At 35.6% G+C, this 20,910-nt stretch overlaps 1 protein-coding gene across 1 annotated transcript in view; it reads left to right on the forward strand.

Moving 5' to 3' along the window:
• Nucleotides 1-15,207: 15,207 nt before the first annotated feature.
• LOC122919251 (transmembrane protease serine 11E-like) overlaps nucleotides 15,208-20,910 on the forward strand; it is a 45,626-nt gene continuing 39,923 nt past the window's right edge. The window contains exon 1 of the mRNA XM_044268187.1: nucleotides 15,208-15,250. Within this exon, the coding sequence (XP_044124122.1) occupies nucleotides 15,243-15,250 (8 nt within the window). The 5' untranslated portion in view covers nucleotides 15,208-15,242. The remainder of the gene's footprint in view (nucleotides 15,251-20,910) is intronic.

A 20,910-nucleotide genomic window follows, 5' to 3' on the forward strand; every position in this document is an offset into this window, starting at 1 on the left:
TTGCTATCTTGATATCTAAATCTTAAATTTAGATAAAATAATTTTTAACATATACTTGCTATTTTATTACAGTGGTTATTCAGTGAAAGGGAAGTTTCCCTTCAAAAAAGATACTGATATTAGAATCCTTAATGGATTCACTGCTAAAGAACTTCATGCATTTGACAGTATAAGAAGATTGCATCATAAGCTTTGGAGATGCAAAGGTACAGGTATGCAATGGAGTACAATACAGGCATTCAAAATGATGCTGTAGAATTGAATTCATTGAATTTTTTGACACATGTGACATATGTTCACCATACATCTTAAAGTAGTAAAAAGACTAATAGGCTGCATGGTGTCAGGAGAGTTTTGACAGTAAGTAACAGAACATCCAATTCAAAACAAATTAAAAGTGATACATTTTTAAATGAAATAAAATGAAATATTTTAAAATTTATTTATTTATTTAAATTTCATTTAAAATATTTTAAATGAAATTTTTATTTCAAAATGAAATAAAAGTGATACAGTGAATTAAAAGTGATACATTGGTTTTTATAATAATAGTTGTTAGATGTATTAATTCAATTCATCTAGCTCAGATGTAGGGCATGACTCAGGGTTAGCTGATTCAGTGACCCGACAATGTTATCAAGGAACCAGGTGGTTTCTGTTTGCTCTGTCATCAAAATATGCTTTATCCTATAGCTGGTTCCCCAAATAATTGTAAGATAGATTCTAGGTACAATTAAGCAGGACTACTTGTTTCCTCATTCACATTCAGATAGAGAAATAGAGAATGGCTTTCATTTGTTGTAAAGTCTGAAGAGAAGGAACTTTTTTAGAAGTCTCTAGCAACAATTTCCTCATTTATGATTGGGAGAATTGCATCATTTGATGATTTCTGAATTTATAGCTGGCAAAGGGAATGTTATTCTCACTCACCATTTCCCAAACCAGACTGCTGCCATCCAGTAGAGAATAAGGTAGAACGTGTTTACAGAGTCAAATACAACTTTAAAATTATCTATCTAATTTCTATCTGAGTAGACTAGAAAATTAACCTTACAATATTATGGTGTCTGGGCAATGGAATTATATTTCTTTTAGATTTAAAAAAATTACCTATTGCTATCTACAAGTAGTTTTAAAAATAATACTACAAAATGGTGGTATCTGGGTGATGGAATTATGTTTCTTGTACATTTTCTTCCTTTTGCTTACCTGCATATAACATTATTCTATAACTAAGCACACATTGTTTTTGTCTCTTTAAATTTTTAGTACGAAAGCTTTCAAGTCATAAAAAGAATAAAGGGAATAGTATAATGAAGCCTCAAGTATCCATTGCCCAGTTACAACATGATCAATTTGTGCCAAATCTTGTTTTATGCATTTTTTGGTAACAGTTTATTTTTAAAAGTCAATACTAGTTAAAAAATAAAAAGTTAAGATCTAGTCCTACTTAACATTTTCCCTAATCCGTAGAATTCACCTTTATGCAAATCAGTAAAATTAAGCTAAGGACAGCCCAATATTGTTCTCATAAGTTGCTTAAGATCCTTCTCAAGGGGTGCCTGGGTGGCTCAGCCAGTTGATTCTGACTCCTGGTTTTGGCTTAGATCATGGTCCTGCAGTCATGGGATTGAGCCCCATGTTGAGCCCCCAGGGGAGCCCTACATCAGGTTCCTCACTCAGCCTGGAATCTGTACTGAATTCTTTTTTCTCTCTCCCTCTGCTTCTACCCCCATTCACACCTTTTTTCTATAAAACAGATAAAAAAAAGAAAATCTTTTTAAAAAATTCCTCTTGAATTGTGTTCAGTGAATTCGAAAATTTGGTTTTGTTCAGCTTCTTACCCTACTTATACTTCTCAGAAATTTGTACTGCTCCTAATTTGTACTGCTCCTAATACAGGGGGAAAAGCACATACCTCTAGGAACTTGGGCATACTAATGAAGTAGCTCACTGAAAGCTAAAGTTATTTTGAAAGCTCATTTTTATTTATTTATTTTTAAAGATAATATTTATTTATTTGACAGAGAGAGAAATCACAAGGAGGCAGAGAGGTAGGCAGAGAGAGAGGGAAGCAGGTTCCCTGCTGAGCAGAAAGTCCAATGCAGGGCTGGATCCCAGGACCCTGAGATCATGACCTCAGCCAAAGGCAGAGGCTTTAACCCACTGAGTCGCCCAGGTGCCCCATCTCATTTTTATTTTTAAAATATGTGAAAATTTGCATTTGACTCCATGTTTAGTAGAAATGGAATGTTTTAAATTACTCACCATTGAATAAATCTTTCATTGTAGGAAGTTGGCCCACATTGGTCTTATGGCTTCCTGTCCTCTGAGGCACCCTGACAAATACTCCCGTGAAAACAAGGTCCCCTATTTAAGAAGCACAGCCTAAGGTTCTCCTCATTTAGAACTCTGATTCTGCCATTTGGTTTTGTTTCCTTGACTTTGAAACTTCATTATCTTTAAGAACATTGACTCAAATTCAGTTCTGTTGTTTTTCTACCACAGACCTCCTCAGCTAGTGTGTCCTACTCTAGGAACTAATCCTCAGTTGCCAGCCCTACTGATCCTTGTCCTGGCCAGGCCTGACCTAGTATCCCACAAGAGGATCTCAGACCTCCAAAACAACAAGCATGCAGACACTCATTTATTTAATAGATTTTTATTGAGTGCCAACCATGGGTCTGGCACTTGGGCAGGCCTTAGGAATACTATAGCTAAAAAGAAGGACACAATTCTCTCTTTAAGGAGCCTACTCTGTCATGAAGGACACACATGGACAGAAAATTATAAAACAGGCTAAGAAATGACATTATGTGAAGTCCAGTGTCTTACAAAGCAGAGAGCAGGGTCCCTTACATGGCTCAGGAATGCATTCCAAGGATGTGAAGTAGTATAATGATAGGAAAGACAAGGTAGGAGTGGCCTGGTGATAATTTTCTATATTTGAATGAAAACTTAGTCCTGTTCAACCATGCAGAATGGTTTCTTGGAAGTAAGGGGATTGTCCAAAAAGCACTCAGTATAGGCACTTATTTCCAGGGTTGCTTGTTACATTGATCCATCAAGAAGGGACCAGCATAAAGAGTTTGATTACTTAGGGGGGTGGATTAGAAAAAAAAATGTATTTCTTTCAGATTGAGCTTTTTTCGTGAACATCTTACAAATGTATTGTATATTCTATTCAAGTCTCAGTATTTTTGCTTATGTTGCTGCTTCTTCCTGGAATGAACTTTCTTTGTTATCCTGGTGAAATCTTAATTATTTGTGAGTTCTTGTCCTTCTGTAAAATCTCTGCTAAGCAGAATCAATTACCCCACTGTCTTTCTTCCTTTAGCCCTTTGTTTCCATACTACTCGAGGAGCATCTACATCTGCCTCTACTACTTGACTTCCTGCTTGTGGAATGCGACTAATTAGTCCATCTTCTAACCTCAGAACTAAGTATAGCATTTAAATACAATAGATATTTTAACAAGTATATGAATTAAATGTATTCAAATTTAATTTATTTTCATAGCTAACTGATTATTTTGATTACTTTATCATTAAAATCTATACTATCTCAATATTCAGAAAATTTAGGTTTATTTTCCCTCTTTTTTTCCTCAATAAAAGAATGAGGTAATGGTGGTGATGTTAGCAATCATTCTGAAATTGTCTTGACTAGGTGAATATGATATGAGACTCATTTCCTCTTCAGTAATTCAGTAACAAACGCATCCAACCATTGTGAACTCCTTTAAGGTGGAGAGAGAGAGATAGGCCTCATCCACTTACAGTTGATCAGGGCTGAGTAATGGACCTGAATAAGAAAACTGATGAAGAAAGTTTCTACCCTACCCTTTCTGTGCTCTTCTACAGATATATAGATTTGTACCTCAAGTTACTTAAACAAAAGACTGTTTGATGTCTGGACTTTTTCTTTTCCAACTTTAGCCCTCCTTTCTTTTCCATTTCAGGTATATCTCAGATATAAAAATGTTATAATATGACTCTTGATACTGGATATTCTCCCTTAAATATTTTCAGACCATGAATAAATGGCATATCCATTCTGATAGCCTGTTTGGGGTTATATTTTTAATAATTTATATCCCATACTTCTAGATATTTCACGCATAGGACAGGATCTCATTATCAATTGTATATTTTGTTTCAACTTTATTAGGCCCAAACAAAGATTCACCAATAGGCAGAAAAACATATTACTGTAATATATTGGGATTTGGGTTGGTAACAGGAAGCTGTGGCTTCCAGAGATCCAAATAGCCTTGTTTGTGATGTTAGAAGGAAACCAAAAGAGTTGTTCACTTAGGTCCAGTTTTAAACAAGCAGAACAACATATTTTACAATAATATTTCTGGTCACTCTGTAAATGCTTTCAGGTGAGTCAGCTGTTCAAGGCATTATGTTAGATGCTTTGAGGAATAAAAGACGAAAAAAAACAAAGTTATTTCCTTAAAAGAGACTGCAATAGAAGTTAGCCTTTTCCATCATTACAGTTAAATTCATCTTGTAACTGCCAAACAGAGACATATGTGCCAAACACAACTTGCTAGAACTTATTTAAATAGTCATTGTTAGGTTCTGAAGTTCAGTTTCTTTTTTTTTTTTTTTAAGATTTTATTTATTTATTCATCAGAGAGAGAGAGAGCACAAACAGGGGGAGTAGCTGGCAGAGGGTGAAGTAGGCTCCCCACCGAGCAAGGAACCTAATGCAGAATTGGATCCCAGGACCCTGGAATTATAACCTGAACTGGAGGCAGATGCTTAACCCACTGAGCCACCCCAGCTATCCCTCTGCAGTTAAATTTCAATTAATTCAGCATAACTTAAGTTTATTTAATTTGGACACTTTTGGTATTAGAAGATGTCTTTTAGGGGAGGGCACGTGTTGTAATAAGCACTGGGTATTATATAAGACTGACAAATCACAGACCTGCACCCCTGAAACAAATAACACATTATACTTTAATTAGTTGAATTTACATTTAAAAAGTTTAAAAAGATGTATTTCACATTGTCATTCACCAAGTATATAAAAGCATAAAAAATGCACTACTAAATTATGGTAGTTAACAATGCAGCCTATAACCTAATTCTAGACAGACTGGGCTCAAACTCCAGCTTAGACAATTATCAGTAGTCACCTAGGTTGAGTTACATAAGTCCTGGCAAAACAACAATGACAACAACAACAACAACAAAAGTGGGACTATATCAAACTAAAAATCTTCCAAGAAAAGGAAATCATCAATAGAGTCAAATGGCAACTTATGAAATAGGAGAAAATATTTATAAACCACTTATCTGATATTGGGTTCTTCAAAATATATAAAGAACTCCTATAACTCAAGCAAAAACACAAATAACTCAATTTTTTAAATGGGCTAAGGATTTGAATAGACATTTCTCCCAAGAAGATATACAAATGACTGAAAAACACAAAACAAAACTCTGTATCTCTATCAGGGAAATGCAAACCCAAACCAGAATGTGATATTACCTCACACCTGTCAGGATGGCTATTACTAATAAAAAGAAAAAGTATTGGTGAGAATGTGGAACAATTGGAACTCTTGCACACTGTTGGTGGGAATGCAAAATGGTGTAACTGCTACTATGAAATATAGTATGGGGGCTCCTCAAAAAATTAAAAGTATAGCTACCACATCCACATGATCTAGCATCCCATTATTGGGTATTTAACCAAAAGAATTGAAATTAAGATGTTGAAGTGATATTAGTACTCTCATATTCACTGCAGCATTATTCACAATAGCAAAGACATGAAAACAGACTAAATGTCCATGAACAGATGACTGGACAAAGAAAATATGGCATATAAACAGCATTTTTCACAGAACTGAGCAAATAATACTAACATTCCTATATAACCACAAAAGATCCCAAATATTCAAAGCAATCTTGAGGAAGAAGAATGAAGCAGGAGATATCAAAATTCTAGATTTCAAGATATAATGCAAAGCTACAGTAATACAAAAAATAAGACACTGGCCCAAAAGTAGACATGTAGTTCAATGGAACAGAATAGAGAATTCAGAAATAAATCCACATATATATGGTCAACTGATCTATGACAAAGACATAAGAATATACAATGGAGAAAAGATAGTCCCTTCAACAAATAGTGCTGGGAAAACTGGACAGCTACATGCAAAAGAATGAAACTGGATCAACATTTCCTACACCATACACAAAAATAAACTCTAAATGGATTAAAGACCTAAATGTGAGACCTGAAACCTAAAAAATCCTAGGAGAGAAAGTAGGCAGTAATTTCTCTTGACAATGGCATTGGTAGTAGCAACATTTTTCTAGATTTATTTCTTAAGGTAAGGGAAACAAAAACAAAATTAAACTATTGGGATTATATCAGTATAAAAAGCTTTTGCACAGTGAAGGAAATCATCAACAAGACAAAAAGGAAGCCTACTGAATGGGAGAAGATATTTTCAAATGATATACCCGATAAAAAGTTAATATCCAAAATATAAAAAGAACTTATACAACTCAACACCAAAAAAACAAATGATTTGATTAAAAAACGGGCAGAGGACCTGAATAGACATTTCACCAAAGAAGACATACAGATAGCCCATAGACATATGGAAAAATGCTCAACATTACTGGTCACCAGAGAATGGAAATCAAAACCAAATGAAACATCACTTTATACCTGACAAAATGGCTAGAATCAAAAACATAAGAAATAGCAAATGTTGGCAATTATGTAGAGAATTTTATTAAAAGAGTAGATTTCACATTAACTGTTCTTACCACAATAAAATAAAAATTAACAAAAATTACATAAATCCCTGTATTGTAGCTCCCTTGTCTGCAAAATGGAGTGAAAAACAGTCTGAGGGTTTTGAAGGGGCAGAGGGTGGGAGGTTGGGGGAACCAGGTGGTGGGTATTAGAGAGGGCACGGATTGCATGGAGCACTGGGTGTGGGGCAAAAACAATGAATACTGTTACGCTGAAAAGAAATTTAAAAAATAATAATAATAATGGCTACTTTACAGACTTGTTGTGAAGATTAAAACATATATGAAGTGTCTCGAAGAGGATATGGCACAGGCAAATATTCTGTGTTACCTATTACTGTTTTTACTGGAGCGTAAGAACCAGCTATCTAATTGTCTCCTATTGTGACACAAAGAGATCGGATACAAAGAAATGCTCAATAAATCACTCATTCAACAACTTTTTGAATTCTCATCATGTTTCAGATGCTATTTAGTGTCCCAGGGATAGAGTTAAAGGGAACAATATAAAGTTTTTAGTCTTAAGGGCTTTCATTCTAATGGAGGAAACTGAAAATAAATTTAACTATTGGTAAATACTTCGAAGAAAAAGAAGGCAGTCTAAAGGATAGAGAGCGATGGGGGATATTAGTGGGATAGACTGTTTTGGATGTAATGGCCCTTAAAGAAATGATTTTTGAGCTTAGACTTGAGTGAAGTGATAGAGTAAGTGCTGGGAAAACTAATAGAATTCTAGAAAGTGGAGACAGCAAATGTAAAGACAATGAAGCAGAATTGAATTCAGGGGTTAAGAGCAAACAGGAGCAACATTTAGTATTTAGAGATAAGGTGGGAGTAGCTAAAATAATTTTGGATTAATAGTAGATACATTTAATGGATCAAAAGAAATGATGGAGCTTCATGATTAAAAAATACTCCAGGAAAAAAAGAACCATATGATCTTATCAATAGATGCAGAAAAAGCACTTGACAAAATATAGCATCAATTCTTGATTAAAAACCCTCAACAAAGTTGGGATAGAGGCACCTACCTCAACACCATAAAGGCAGTATACAAAAGACTCACAGCTAATATCTTCACTGGGGAAAACCTAAGACTCTTTTTCCTGTGGTCAGGAACAAGACAAGGATGTCCATTCTCACTGTTACTATTTAACAAAGTCCTGGAAGTCACTTGTAGAAGAATGAAACTAGACAGCCACATGTAAAAGAATGAAACTGGACCACTTTATCACAATATATACAAAAATAAATTCAAAATGGATGAAAACTTGGTTGTGAGAGAAGAGACCATCAAAATCCTAGAAGAGAATACCGGCAAAAACTTCTTTGACCTTGGCCATAGCAACTTCTTACTAGAAACATTATCAGAGACAAGGGAAACAAAAGCAAAAATTCAAACTGTTAGGACTCATCAAGATAAAAAGCTTCTGCATAGCAAAGGAAACAATCAACAAAACTAAAAGGCAGCCATGGAATGGGAGAAGATATTTGCAAATGACATATCTGATAAAGGGTTGGTATCCAAAATCTACAAAGAACTTATCAAACTGAACACCCAAAAAAACAAATAGCTTAGTTAACAAGTGGACAGAAGATATAGACACATTTCCAAAAAAGACTTCCAGATAAGTAATAGACACATGAAAAGATACTCAAAATCACTCATCGGCAGAGAAATACACATCAAAACTGCAATGATATATGATCTCACACCTCTCAGGATGACTAAAATTAACAACACAAGAAACAATAGGTGTTGGTGAGGATGTAGAGAAAGGGGAACACTCTTACACTGTTGGTGGAAATGAAAACTGGTGCAACCACTCTGGAGAAGAGTATGGGGTTTCCTCAAAATGTTTAAAACTGAACTACCCTATGATCCAACAATTTCACTACTAGTTATGTACTCAAAGAATACAAAAATACAGATTCAAAGGGATACATACACCTGATATTTATAGCAGCATTATTAACAATAGCCAAACTAGGGAGAGAGCCCAAATGTTCTTGGACTTACGGACTGATGAATGGGTAAAGAAGACATGGTAGATATATATAATGGAAAATTAGTCATCAAAAAGAATGAAATCTTGCTATTTGCAATGATATGGATGGAGTTTGAGTGTATTATGTTAAGTGAAATAAGGCAGTCAGAGAAAGAAAAATACCATATGCTCTCACTCACATATAGAATTTAAGAAAGAAAACAGATGAACATATGGGAAGTGGGGAGAGAAAAGAGGAGAGGGAAAAGCCAAAGAGACTCTTAATGGTAGAGATCAAACTGAGGGTTGACGGAGGGAGATGGACAGGGAATGGGCTAGATGGGCAATGGGTATTAAGGAGGGCACTTGTGATGAGCACTGGTTGTTGTATATAAGTGATGAATCACTGAATTCTACTCCTGAAACCAATTTTGCACTGTTAACTACCTAATCTTTATATTTAAAATATATATATACTGTGTGCTTATAAAAAATTAAATAAATAAATAAAAATACTCCAGGAAGTATAAAATCTTATGGAAATTAGGGACAATAATTAGATGTATTTGTAAGAAAGTGTTCAGGATATTGAATAGAACTTTTTCAGTTGTTCATAACTAAAAAGTAGATCTCAGTAGCACCCTCCCTATGAGAAACTCTGAAGAGATGCCAAAAATTGAGACCACACACTGTCCCCCACCAAAGGTAAGCACACAGTGAGGTGAAATAACTTGTCCTCCTAACACCACCCAGTGTCCAGCTGTCAATATGTATAAAGAGAAAACTAGGGAAAAGAGTATGAAAGACAACAAACTCCTGGAGAGCACAGTGTTCATAGGAAAAGGTTATTCCTCTTCCTCAGGGAAAAAGAGATTATTTTTTCTTACTGAAGCCAAATAATGGAAGCCCACTGGGAGAATCATGTGTAAAGATCGTGTGTGTGTGTGTGTGTGTGTGTGTGTGTATGTGCGAGCATGCAAGAGCACGCAAGAGGAAAAATTGACCTCTCCTTCCTCAGCTGGATGGATGATAAGCTACAGAACACACAAGTGTACTTGGAGCTGCTATGGCAGAGTCCTGTGGGTAAGAGTCTTCTTGGAGAAGTTAAGTACTTGCCACCTGAAGTTGGGGAGCCACTTGTGAACCAAACATGGCTGTTCATTTTTAGTCATAGATTTTTAAAGAAGAGCTCACTAGAGTAGCTCACACTAACAGAGTAGGAAGAGATGCAGTCTAGAATTTGTTACTGACAGGGAATAAATAGCCTACTCTAACAAACCCTAGTATTTTGTGGTTCTTTAAGGTTCGGAAAGTGATCTCAGTGGTTCCCATAGCTATATACAGAGCAACATGAAGGAAAGGAAAAAGGGAAGATAGTTTCTAAGTTAAGGAAAAATCCAGCTAGAGAAAGAGTTAGGGGAAGAACTGGTGTCAGGGCCCAACGTGGACATGATTGATTCTCCCTGATGAATTCCTCAATGACTGAGAGAGCTAGGGTAAAGCTGAATTCCACACAAAGAAAACAAAGCTCATCACCAGCACAGACCTCTCAGTAGTAGAATCTATTAGCCGTAGACAAAACTGGATTAAACCACAGAAAGACCTGGGACACCACTGCACACCAAAACATGCTTGATTATGTAAGATTTTTACCCCTTTCTTCCCTCTCTGACCCCCAAACTAGGGCTGAGTAGGGAGGAGAGAGGAACCAGACCCTCCCAACTTCTCTACTCCAAGCAGTCAGCATCACAGTTTAAGCTTATGTTGAGGGGGAAAAGAAGTTGATCTTATTTACATCAGATTCACAATTGAAGTTTTAAACTAGACAAAAATTTTAATAGCTGAAATTAGTAGAAGATGATGCAATGTGCAAGATATTATAAAGGGTTATAAATAGGAGATTCAACACATTATGGTTCGAAGCTTTGATTGAAGTAAAAATAACTATTTTGCATTTATGCTCCTGTTGAGATACATTACAAAAGTAACCAAGCAGGGACGCCTGGGTGGCTCAGTAGGTTGGGTGGCTGCCTTTGGCTCAGGTCATGATCCCAGTGTCCTGGGATTGAGTCCATATTGGGCTACTTGCTCGGCAGGGAGCCTGCTTCTCCCTCTGCATCTGCTGCCACTCTGTCTTCCTATACTTGCTCGCTCTCTCTCCCTCTCTCCCTCTGATTAAAATAAATAAATAAGTAACCAAGCAATAAAACATGATTTCATCCAGCTCTTCAGTTTTTAAAGACTTTATTTATTTATTTATTTATTTATTTTAGGGAGTGAGAGCAAGAAATATGGGGATGAGGTGGGGGAAGGACAGGAGGAGGGGGAGAGAGAGAATCTCAAGCATGTTCCATGACCAGTGCAGAGCCTGACATGGGGCTTGATATCACAACCTCACAATCTGACCTGAGCTGAAATGAAGAATTGATAGCCTAAATAACTGAGCCACCGATGTGCCCCCAGCTCCTTAGTTTTGATAAAATATTTATTCTGTCAGCTGCCTTTTTGGTTTAACAAAGTAAATGTGATCTTCCTTCAATCAACAACATAGGATACTAACTCCCCAGGCCTTTGTGAAGGCTATGAGCTCGGACTATTTCCTGTTTTGTTCATTTAAAGGTCCTCTGAGAGGAGTTACTTCAGAAAGTTCATCTAGGGAACATGGATACCTCTAAGTAGCTACTTTGAGTTCTCCTGTGGATCAAGCTAGAGCAGTGGAAGTATACATTCTTGACAGCATAAACTAAAAAATCCATCACCAACCTTAGCTTCAAAATTATACTCTCAGGCTTCTTTGAATTTATTGTAAAAATAATTATATAAAATTCTCTCCTATTTAAGTAATTAAGAAAAAAAAAGGATCTTGTGAAACTAAACTTGAGTTTTAAAAAATCATCTGGATAAGCAACTCTTGAACAAAACTAGATTAATAAGATTTCTTGCATACTTAACTACATGACAGATTTCTTGTCCCAGGTCCCTTACTCAAAAACACTTCAAAAAAACAGGTGGAAGCCAAGTTAGAGATCAGGATTCTTCCCCGATGCAGTTAAAGGGAGAGAGAAGGACCAGAAATTTCTTTGGCAAACAGTTCCATCAATGGCATTTGTGTTTGACTGCTTTGCTTCAAGTACAGTACACTCTTTGCAGAGAACGGCCAGATGTTCAGAGTGGGAGTGGCACTCTTCAACCAGCTGAAAATGCAGGAAGTCATCTATCCTCATCTGCCTCTTCCTTTGCAACTTAAACGCAATACCAGGAACCCTACTGAGTGCAATACCTGATTACAAGACAAGGCTGGGCTAGCTGGCTAGCTGATGTAGTCTTCTCCATTGAAAAAGTAATGGACAGAATGTGCTGAGAAACACTCCAGCATGATGGCGTTCAATAGAAAAGGCTTACAGGGGCAAAAGGAAAGGTTTCAGAGATAGGTACTGATAGGTTAGTGAAAAATAAATCACATTTTGGCTAAGAAAATAAGACAGAGGAAAGGAGAGTCAGCGATAGCTGGTTCCCCAGCAGCATTCTTACGTGATCTCTTCTTACTGGATAGAGTCCAAAGGTTAATTATATTGCTGCTCTTTGTTTTCTCAGCTTGAACAAATTAAAGTGCACAAGTACCTTCAAAACAATAATGATAGGAGGAAATGGAGCCACAAATGACAATAACTGTGTCTACTGTGATAACTCACTCATTCACAGGTTTAACATCGGTCAGTCTGTAATGCACAACCCAATAAACTGACCAATAAAAGGATTGTTTTGGCATTACATAACCTAGGTATAACTTTGAGGGCTTCCATAAATTAATTATATTATTATGCATAAGCATGCATATATTACCAGGCATAAAAGAACTTGATTCAAGCTAAAGGATATTTAAACAATGATAAAAATAATCCATGACTAGCCACACTGGCACTAAACTTCTTTAGCATACTCATGCTTATGGCCATCAGATGCCTCACTGTTATGACGTTGCTAAGTCTAAGTAGGGCTGTGGAATAGTTGGTTGGCTAGTAAAAATACCTGTGGTCAACTTGTTATTTTATTAGTTTCACGATGTAACGTATCTACTGTGGGTTTCTGGGACACTCAAATTCACAAATATATTTCTCCTGACTCTGCTTCCACATTTCATGGAAAGACACAGGGAAAACAGACTGCCCTGATCTCAGTCACAAAGAGGAGGATAACTCTTTGAATACATTTCTTTACACCAGTTTAAGGCAAAAGGATTACAAAATAAAATTAATGATTTTAGAAAAACAGCAAACAAGAAAATAAATATTCGACTGAAAGACAAACTTTTGTTCTAAAATCCTTTTTTTCCTTTTAGAGACCAATAAAGTTAAAAATGGTTGACTTTGTTTCTGTATCCTACAACTCTAAGAATAACTGTTAGAGAAATACCGGGATATAAAATGCTCCATTTGGTGGATAATTTAGTCTAATGTTTGATTCCTCCTTTCTTCTCTATCCTTCAAATGTCTACTAAAGAATATGGAATATCATGAAATTTGGTAACACACACAAATGCTCTTTGAGTAGGCTGAACAAAGGCCATTAACATAGGAAGGATATATTTGGGATTTATTATCTTTTGGTTGACATCCACTCATTCTCTATCTGCATAACCTTAATTTCTGGTTTTCTGTAATTCTAGCATATATCCATAAGGTTTTCAAAAAGTTATGAAAGCCCTCTCATTTTCTGCATCTATATCTTTAGGTGCACATAGCCTTAAGTATATACAAGCATAGGACCATATAAATAATTTATTTGAGTTTGGAATCTGGATTTTAGTAAAGAAAAAAGTCATGAGATTCTGTTAATTTGAGTCTGACCAGGTTTTGGCCCAGGGATACACTAAAGAGGGATCTGTTTTTTCCTTGAAAACAAGAATATAACCAATATTTTCATCGAATATGGGGTTAAATAGAATATAGCATTATTAAGCCAGTATTAACATTCATTAGCGAGGCTTTCACTTTTTAAAGGCTGTAGAGTAGGAAAAATTTGATCTTGTAACTTGGAAGTTTTTACTTTACTATTGTTGCCTCTTTATTTCTGGCTAAATTATATTTTCAAGTGAGTAGACAGAAACCTGATCCTATATGTTTAATAGCTTCGGGTAAATGTACAGCTATTTATTCTTCAGTCTTAAGTGATCTATTGGCCGGAATAAAAAGGGTACATTCGATGCTCTCTCTAGTCCCAAGAACAATGTGCACCAACATACAGGTTTCTTGGTTACTGCCAGAGAGTGGTTCTAATTCTTGGTAGCCTAATCACACACTTACTATGGATCCCAATTTCTGCATCTGTTTAGATGAACCACTGGCAAAATGGATGTGGCAATATTCAACAGTGCCCAAAAAATGAATTAATGAATGAATAGGAGTACCGATCTGCCTTCTTTATGATGACTTTTTAGAACCGATCACATCTATTCTCTTCCTCTTTCCTTCTTATTCTCTTTCCATGCGTATTTTTGTGGTCCCCTATATACTAAGAATAGGATTACTGTCTGCTAAGAATTCAGTCTAGTAGAGTTGAGATACAAGTAAACAAAAAATTCTCCCTCAATGCAGTCAGGGTTATGATATCACAAGAGCCCAGAGGAAGAACACCTAATTTCGTTTATGGGGATTAAGGACGGTGATTTCAGGATTATGCCTGACACAAATACACAAGTATCTGCATATACATGTATAAACACACACTTTTTAAGTACATTACTTGCTTTTCAGAAGTAAGACAGTAATGACTCAGAGTTGGCTGATATGCTTGTCTCCAGTATAATGAAAGAAATATACTGTCTCAATTGGGGGTTAATATTTATAAACAACTTGACTTTTCTGAAAGAATGAAGTCACATAATTTTAATATACTAATACTTTTCTAATCTCTATTGTATTTTCAACTGCTGATTATAGTCAATACCAAAGGAAAATATGCAGGCTAGAGTAGAAAGCAAGTTGGATAAATTTTTAAAATATAGGTATTACTCCTGGTTTGTGGGTCATAAACTATATGATTTTGACCGTCATTTAACATTTAAGTTAAAAGTTCATTTCTTCACTGAATACATGAGGAAGCAAAGCAATGTGATTTTAAGATCTCTTTAAATTTAAACATCTGACCTTTATAAAAATTCTGGTTTACATGCACACTTTTAAGCTAGCATAATCTTAAGGCAATAGCTTTTAAGTTCCTGCTCCTAGAAAGTGCTTATAAATTATTTATGTTCTCCCGCTCCATATAAAATTTGACTTTGTCCTACTAGTCACACACACGGTTCCCATCACACTAGTCAAGACCCGTCAGACTGGTTCTATTTAGATCATGAGTGACTTCTTTCTTCACCTTAATCCAGCCCATGAAATTGCTGATATAGCCTGGATGCACGCACTTGACTGCAGACCTTGGTCTCCACAGGACTCTTCCCTGCTGGTCAGCAATGTATCAGTGAGTTCCCTTTACCTTTGTCTTAAGATTACTTGTAGCTTAAAATGGCAAGAACCACACCAGGGAATGTGTGGATCTTTAATTTTCTATTTGTTTAATATAGAAACGTACTTTTGATATTTAACATGCAATTATGTCAAGAAGTACATTTCTCTTCTTTCTGTTTTAGTGTTCTTGTCATCTTAGGATTCATCCAAAAATATTTTTCTATATACTTTCAGATGGGTTCAACAAAGGATAAAGGTACATCATGTTTGACATCTGTCTTTTAGTTAGCTAGTTAGCTAGTTTCAAGAATAGAACATGTTTTTAGCTTGGACTTTGTTTTATTGGGAAAATACTCTTATTTTCAAAGGTATGCATGAGAAGAAAATAAATCTGAGGTCATGCAGATCAAAATTACATTCATTTCTGTTTAAATAGTTAAATTTAAAAAACTGTAAATGTTTCTCAAGAGTAAGAAATAATTTAAGAAGATAGTATGATTAAATTATTATAGTTGATTTAAAAAATTAATCTAATGATGTACCTGACCACAATCACTTCTCTAACAGATCAGTCAAAATTATTTTGAGATTGTTTTCATTAAAAGTTAGAAATTAAATAGTAATAAGGTTTCTATGTACTAGTTTGGGCTCCGAAAAATACTTTATCTTCAGATTAAAATTCTATTTTCTCTAATTCATATTTTGGCATATCATTTTATAAGAAAAAACTTCTAGTTTGAGAAGAAAACAGTTTGGAAATGTAAAACTTCCAGTGGACTCTTAATAGGGAAAAACACTCGGGCTCTGTCATTGATAGAAAGTTTTCTACATACTTGTTATGAAAAGTTTAATACTCTTCTGTATATGTTAATGAGGCTACTAAGAGCTATAGACATAACAAATTTAGTCAGACTTCTTAAGCCTCCCTGCCTTTTGTGAGTACTTCCTCATAATCCTTGACTTTTTTTTTCCTGTCCTACCCTTTTTACTACGTTATCTATAAGAATAGTGCTATAGAAAAGAGAGGTTTTATTTAAACATATAATCACTATCAAAATGAAGATACTAAATGGATTTCAGGCTTTGTCTATGCTAGATATCAGTTAGTCTAGAATTTTTGTAGAGTAGTTATTATGTGGGGGTATTGGAAAGCATTTTTCTGAGTGTACTCTAATTTGAAGCAAAAGATACACCTATTTTTTGGTATTCAGAGTATTTTTGGTACTTCATAGTAGAGGGAAGATAATCTCTCAAAAAAAATAAACAAACAAAATAATTTCTTTCTGGTCTAAAACTCTGTAAAAAAGTGGAACGTATCTATGTTTGTCAACCTAGGAGATGTTAAGAAAATGGGCTAGAGCGGAAAGGGATTAAATTTATTATGCACCAGACCAAGTGCAGTGCGCTAACTGGAATGCTTTGAAGAAAGAGATGTAATTGAAATATGTAGACAATTTTTTTAAGGATGTTGTTCATAATTGGGAAGGCATATAAGAAACGCTGTGGGCTTTTATCAAATGGTACACTCCTTCCTCTTTAGCCAAATCTCTAAGAGCCCTTTCCTCACTTTACCTATTCTAAATGAAAACCAATATTTTAGAATTTAAAAGTAAGAAGACATTTGGACCAGGTAAATATTATTCTTCATATTCTTCCATTTCCCCCAAACTCTTATTTTTTTGCTATTCTTCCAGCATAAAAAGAATAACACTTGGATTTTATAAAAATGCACACACAGAGAGCAGAAGGTTAAAGAAAACTTTATCAGGAATAAGTTTAAGGGGTAGAGAGTTAGGAAGAGGAGAATATATTTATTAAATAAATATTTATTGGTGATGAGTGTATATACCAACTGTAGTTACCAGCAATCACTGACAAGAATTAAGGATAAGCAGACTGAATTTATAGACAATATCTACATAAATTTAGTTACACAGAGATGAAATGAGTAATATTCAAATCTAAAAAAAATGGACAACTTTAATTTTTACTTAGTAGGATCAGAGCTACATCTTAGTCTGTGTGTGGGCCATGGATCCCCTCCATTAGAATCACTGGGTGCTTATTAAAAACAGAAAAATTTAGTTCCAATCCCAGAAATTCTCATGGATCTCTGGTTGAGGCATGGCAATGATATTTTTATTTAAAAGTTACACAAGTAATTCTTAGTCACACTAAAGTTTGAGAAATGTACAGCATAAAGTCATAAAAAAGAAAGGAATATGTAAGACAGAATGGAATTAAAGCAGAAATGAAATAGGTCAGCTTTTAGAAGAGGCAGCCCTTTGTTTTATTTAAATTGGTATAATTATATCTTAATGGGTGGTGATCTCTCCCTAGTCACCTTTCCCTCCAAAGGAGAAGAGCATTCATTTATGCAATGTAGTGATGATTAAGGAAGAGAAGATAAATTCAGGAGGTATGGGAAACTGATGGGAGTACAAAACATGATTTGGGGAGTTTATGTCTAACAGAGAAGGTGTTGGTTTAAATTAAAAATCTGTTTTCAGGGAAACCTTAACATAGAGCCAGCCAAGCGTATCTCCCCTCTCCATCCCAACTTGAAGTCAGTCAGTAGTGGTACTGAAGGGTTATCATATTGAGGTTTAGGCCCAGAGCTGCTATGGGATCCTGCTCCAAGTTTTGACAGGGCCTCACTTCATCAGCTACTATCGGTCCTGGTCCATGTAACAATTTTTATTGCGTTCTCATGTATATTAAATTCTGCATGGAAGAAAACTACCTGTGGAACACCTATTATGTATTGTACATTTTGTAAAATGCGATCTCATTTAATTTTGGAAATACCTTGAGAAACACTTACTGCAATAACTCCTTTAAAAGACGGAATCAGTGCAACTCAGCCTGTGCAGCATTAGGAAGTGTTGGATGTAGAATCTGAGCTTGGCTTTTCTGGCTCTAAGATGTATGGTGAACACATTGTCTATCACGTGTGCAGCCCTAAAGGAAGAGTCTTTGGAAAGTTTGCATTCTGACAGAGATAAGGAATACACACACACACGTACACACACAGATACAGACTGGAGAAATTGCAGATGTATTTATAGGCATCGATGGCTATACACTGTCTAGGCAAAGAAACAGATCGTACACAGGTTGATGTGAAATAATGTACATACATGCTGAAAGAGGAAGGGTGGTGGTATAATTTTACTTAAGAAACATTTTAAAGATGCATGGACTGCCCCTTTTTAGATTTTCTTAAAACTGTCTTTGTATTTAAATAAGATGAAAATATGACCTAACTTCTCTACACTATCTTAAAGGCGATCAGTGACTGAGAGTATAGCACCTTAATTGCATCATGACTGTTTTCTAAAAAGGATTACAGCATTTGCTATTTCATGAAAATCAAGTTCACTTAGTACAGTGTATCATGGAAGGATTCATCAGTCTGTAGTAACTGTAACTGTCTCAATGAACCTTATTGTTATTTTTTCATTGTTCTCTGCTTTCCTCCAAAAATATGTCATTCCTTTGATACAAGGAGGGAATAAATTGAACCATTCGAGAAAAAAGGCAAAATCATGTGTTTCAATATCAGCATTGAGATTCATAAGTATGTCTGATGGCTTTAGTACTTGAGAATGGGGTGAGTTGGGCATTTGTGGAGCAGGTCATCTAAGAAGGAAGGTGGTCCATGCTCTGGCTGCCTTTCATGGCTTGGTCAGCATTAGGTTTTGGAGGAAATGAACACAGAACTTCTCAAAATGCACTCCTTCAGACACTTTTTCATTAAAGATAGTGGGTGAGAATTAGGAAGAATGATCTCACAATTTCAAGCCAAATTTAATATATTGGAAATGAGTGGATTAGAGAATAGGAAACTTCTAAGAGGTTGAGGGAAAAAAAAAATGGGTGTAGGGACACCAAGTCATGCCAGAATCTGCGTGCCAAAAGGTCTCCCACTTACATATATGGTCTGTGTGGTTGGGCAATTTGTGAGATTTTTAGAATAGTAATTCTGAGGTAATAGAACTAAGGGGAATCCAAAGTACCATGTGTCATGACTAAATTCTACCCTCCAATCTTTCATCTGAAAATGTCAGAGGATAACTCTTTTTCAAAGGTGCAAAAGCAGATATAAAAGAACTTACCACTTTGTTTAAAGTTAAACTGTGCGTCAGTACAGAACAAAGTAATAATTGCCGTCATTTGTTTTACATGTTCTATGGGCCAACTACTGTTCTAAAACATCACAAGTGTTTAATCTTTAAAACAACCTATGGTTATATTATTATACACATTTTATAGATGAGGATATTGAGGTTCAGATGATAACATTATCGTCTCAGAGGTAATACATGGCAGAACTGGGAATTAATCTAGGTCCATCTGACTCCAAACCTATGCTCCTAACTACAGTGGTGTAACCATCCTCACATCTCTTGTATCCACTTTGGTAGTTCTACTGCTAGGATAATTTAACTGTCTGATTGTGTCCAAAGATATAGAAGTTATATTTACAAGGAACAATGCTATTATTCAATGAATAGTCTTCTCAGTGGACCTCCAAGGTTGGTAGACAGGAAGCATTGCTATCTCTGTTCTATAAAGTAGGTGATACAACCTTCAAAGTTTAGGTAATTTGCATGTGGTTACAGGAATTGGTGAGTCAGTCAGCACTAGAGATAGAATCTGTTCTTCCTGTTCACCTGTAAACCTAATCCAATACCATCAAGTAGAAGGGTTAAATTAACATAGATGTTCACATGACTCAGGAAATACTATTGCTATTGTATCACTATTACATTTGAAGAAGTATAGAAATATATGGCCTTTTAAAAGTTAGTTGTTCATTTTAAAAGCTGACATGCCAGGTCACATTTAGCAAAATCCACAGAGGGTACATATAACAGGAAGAAACAAGTGTATATTCTGTATAGTTGATTCCACCATTTATTTTCTTATTTGGTATTTATCAGCAACACTGTAAAGTAGATAATTTTAATATTACCACAAATTTACAGGTAGGGAAACCAAAGATTAGGAAGACAGAGATTTCCAAATCTCTGAGTAAGTGGTTGGTAGAGCTGGAGTTGGAACATACGTCTTTCTTAGTTGAATTCCGTTTCGCACATAAGACCTAATGCAAACCCTTGACACATGCAGCAGAGTTGCTGTGGGTGAAGTGGCACTAATCTTGGGAGCCTCACTGCTCTATCTTCTCCTTATCCCCTTAGGCACACAGGAGGCAATTTGAGGGACTTTCTACCCACTTTGAAAACAAATTAATTTCTCACTATGGAGGAGGATATAGTGACAACAGACAACATTTGTGGAGCACTGACTGTGTGCCTGGCCTGATGCCAATTGCTCTGTGGGCGTTATTTCATTTAACCCTCAGAAGAACCTATACTTAGGTCCTATCAGTAGCCCCATTTATAGGTGGGGAAATGTAGAATCTGAGAGAGTGAGTAATTTCAGGCCCACCTAGTGAGTGAGAGGCAGGGCCAGGACTAAATCCAAAGTGTTGGATGTCGAAACCCAGACCTTTATCCAATAAGTAAGAAATGGAAATCATTTGCTTAAAGCCATAGAGTATAGTCAAGAGTATCTTAAAATCAGCTGCTAGAGAATATTACATTAAAATATTTTATCATCTTTCCCATATAAACTATAAAAAATTAGTTTCCCAAAGATATTGTTTCC

The sequence above is a fragment of the Neovison vison genome, chromosome 11, assembly GCF_020171115.1.
Source record: "Neovison vison isolate M4711 chromosome 11, ASM_NN_V1, whole genome shotgun sequence".
Lineage (NCBI taxonomy): Eukaryota > Metazoa > Chordata > Mammalia > Carnivora > Mustelidae > Neogale > Neogale vison.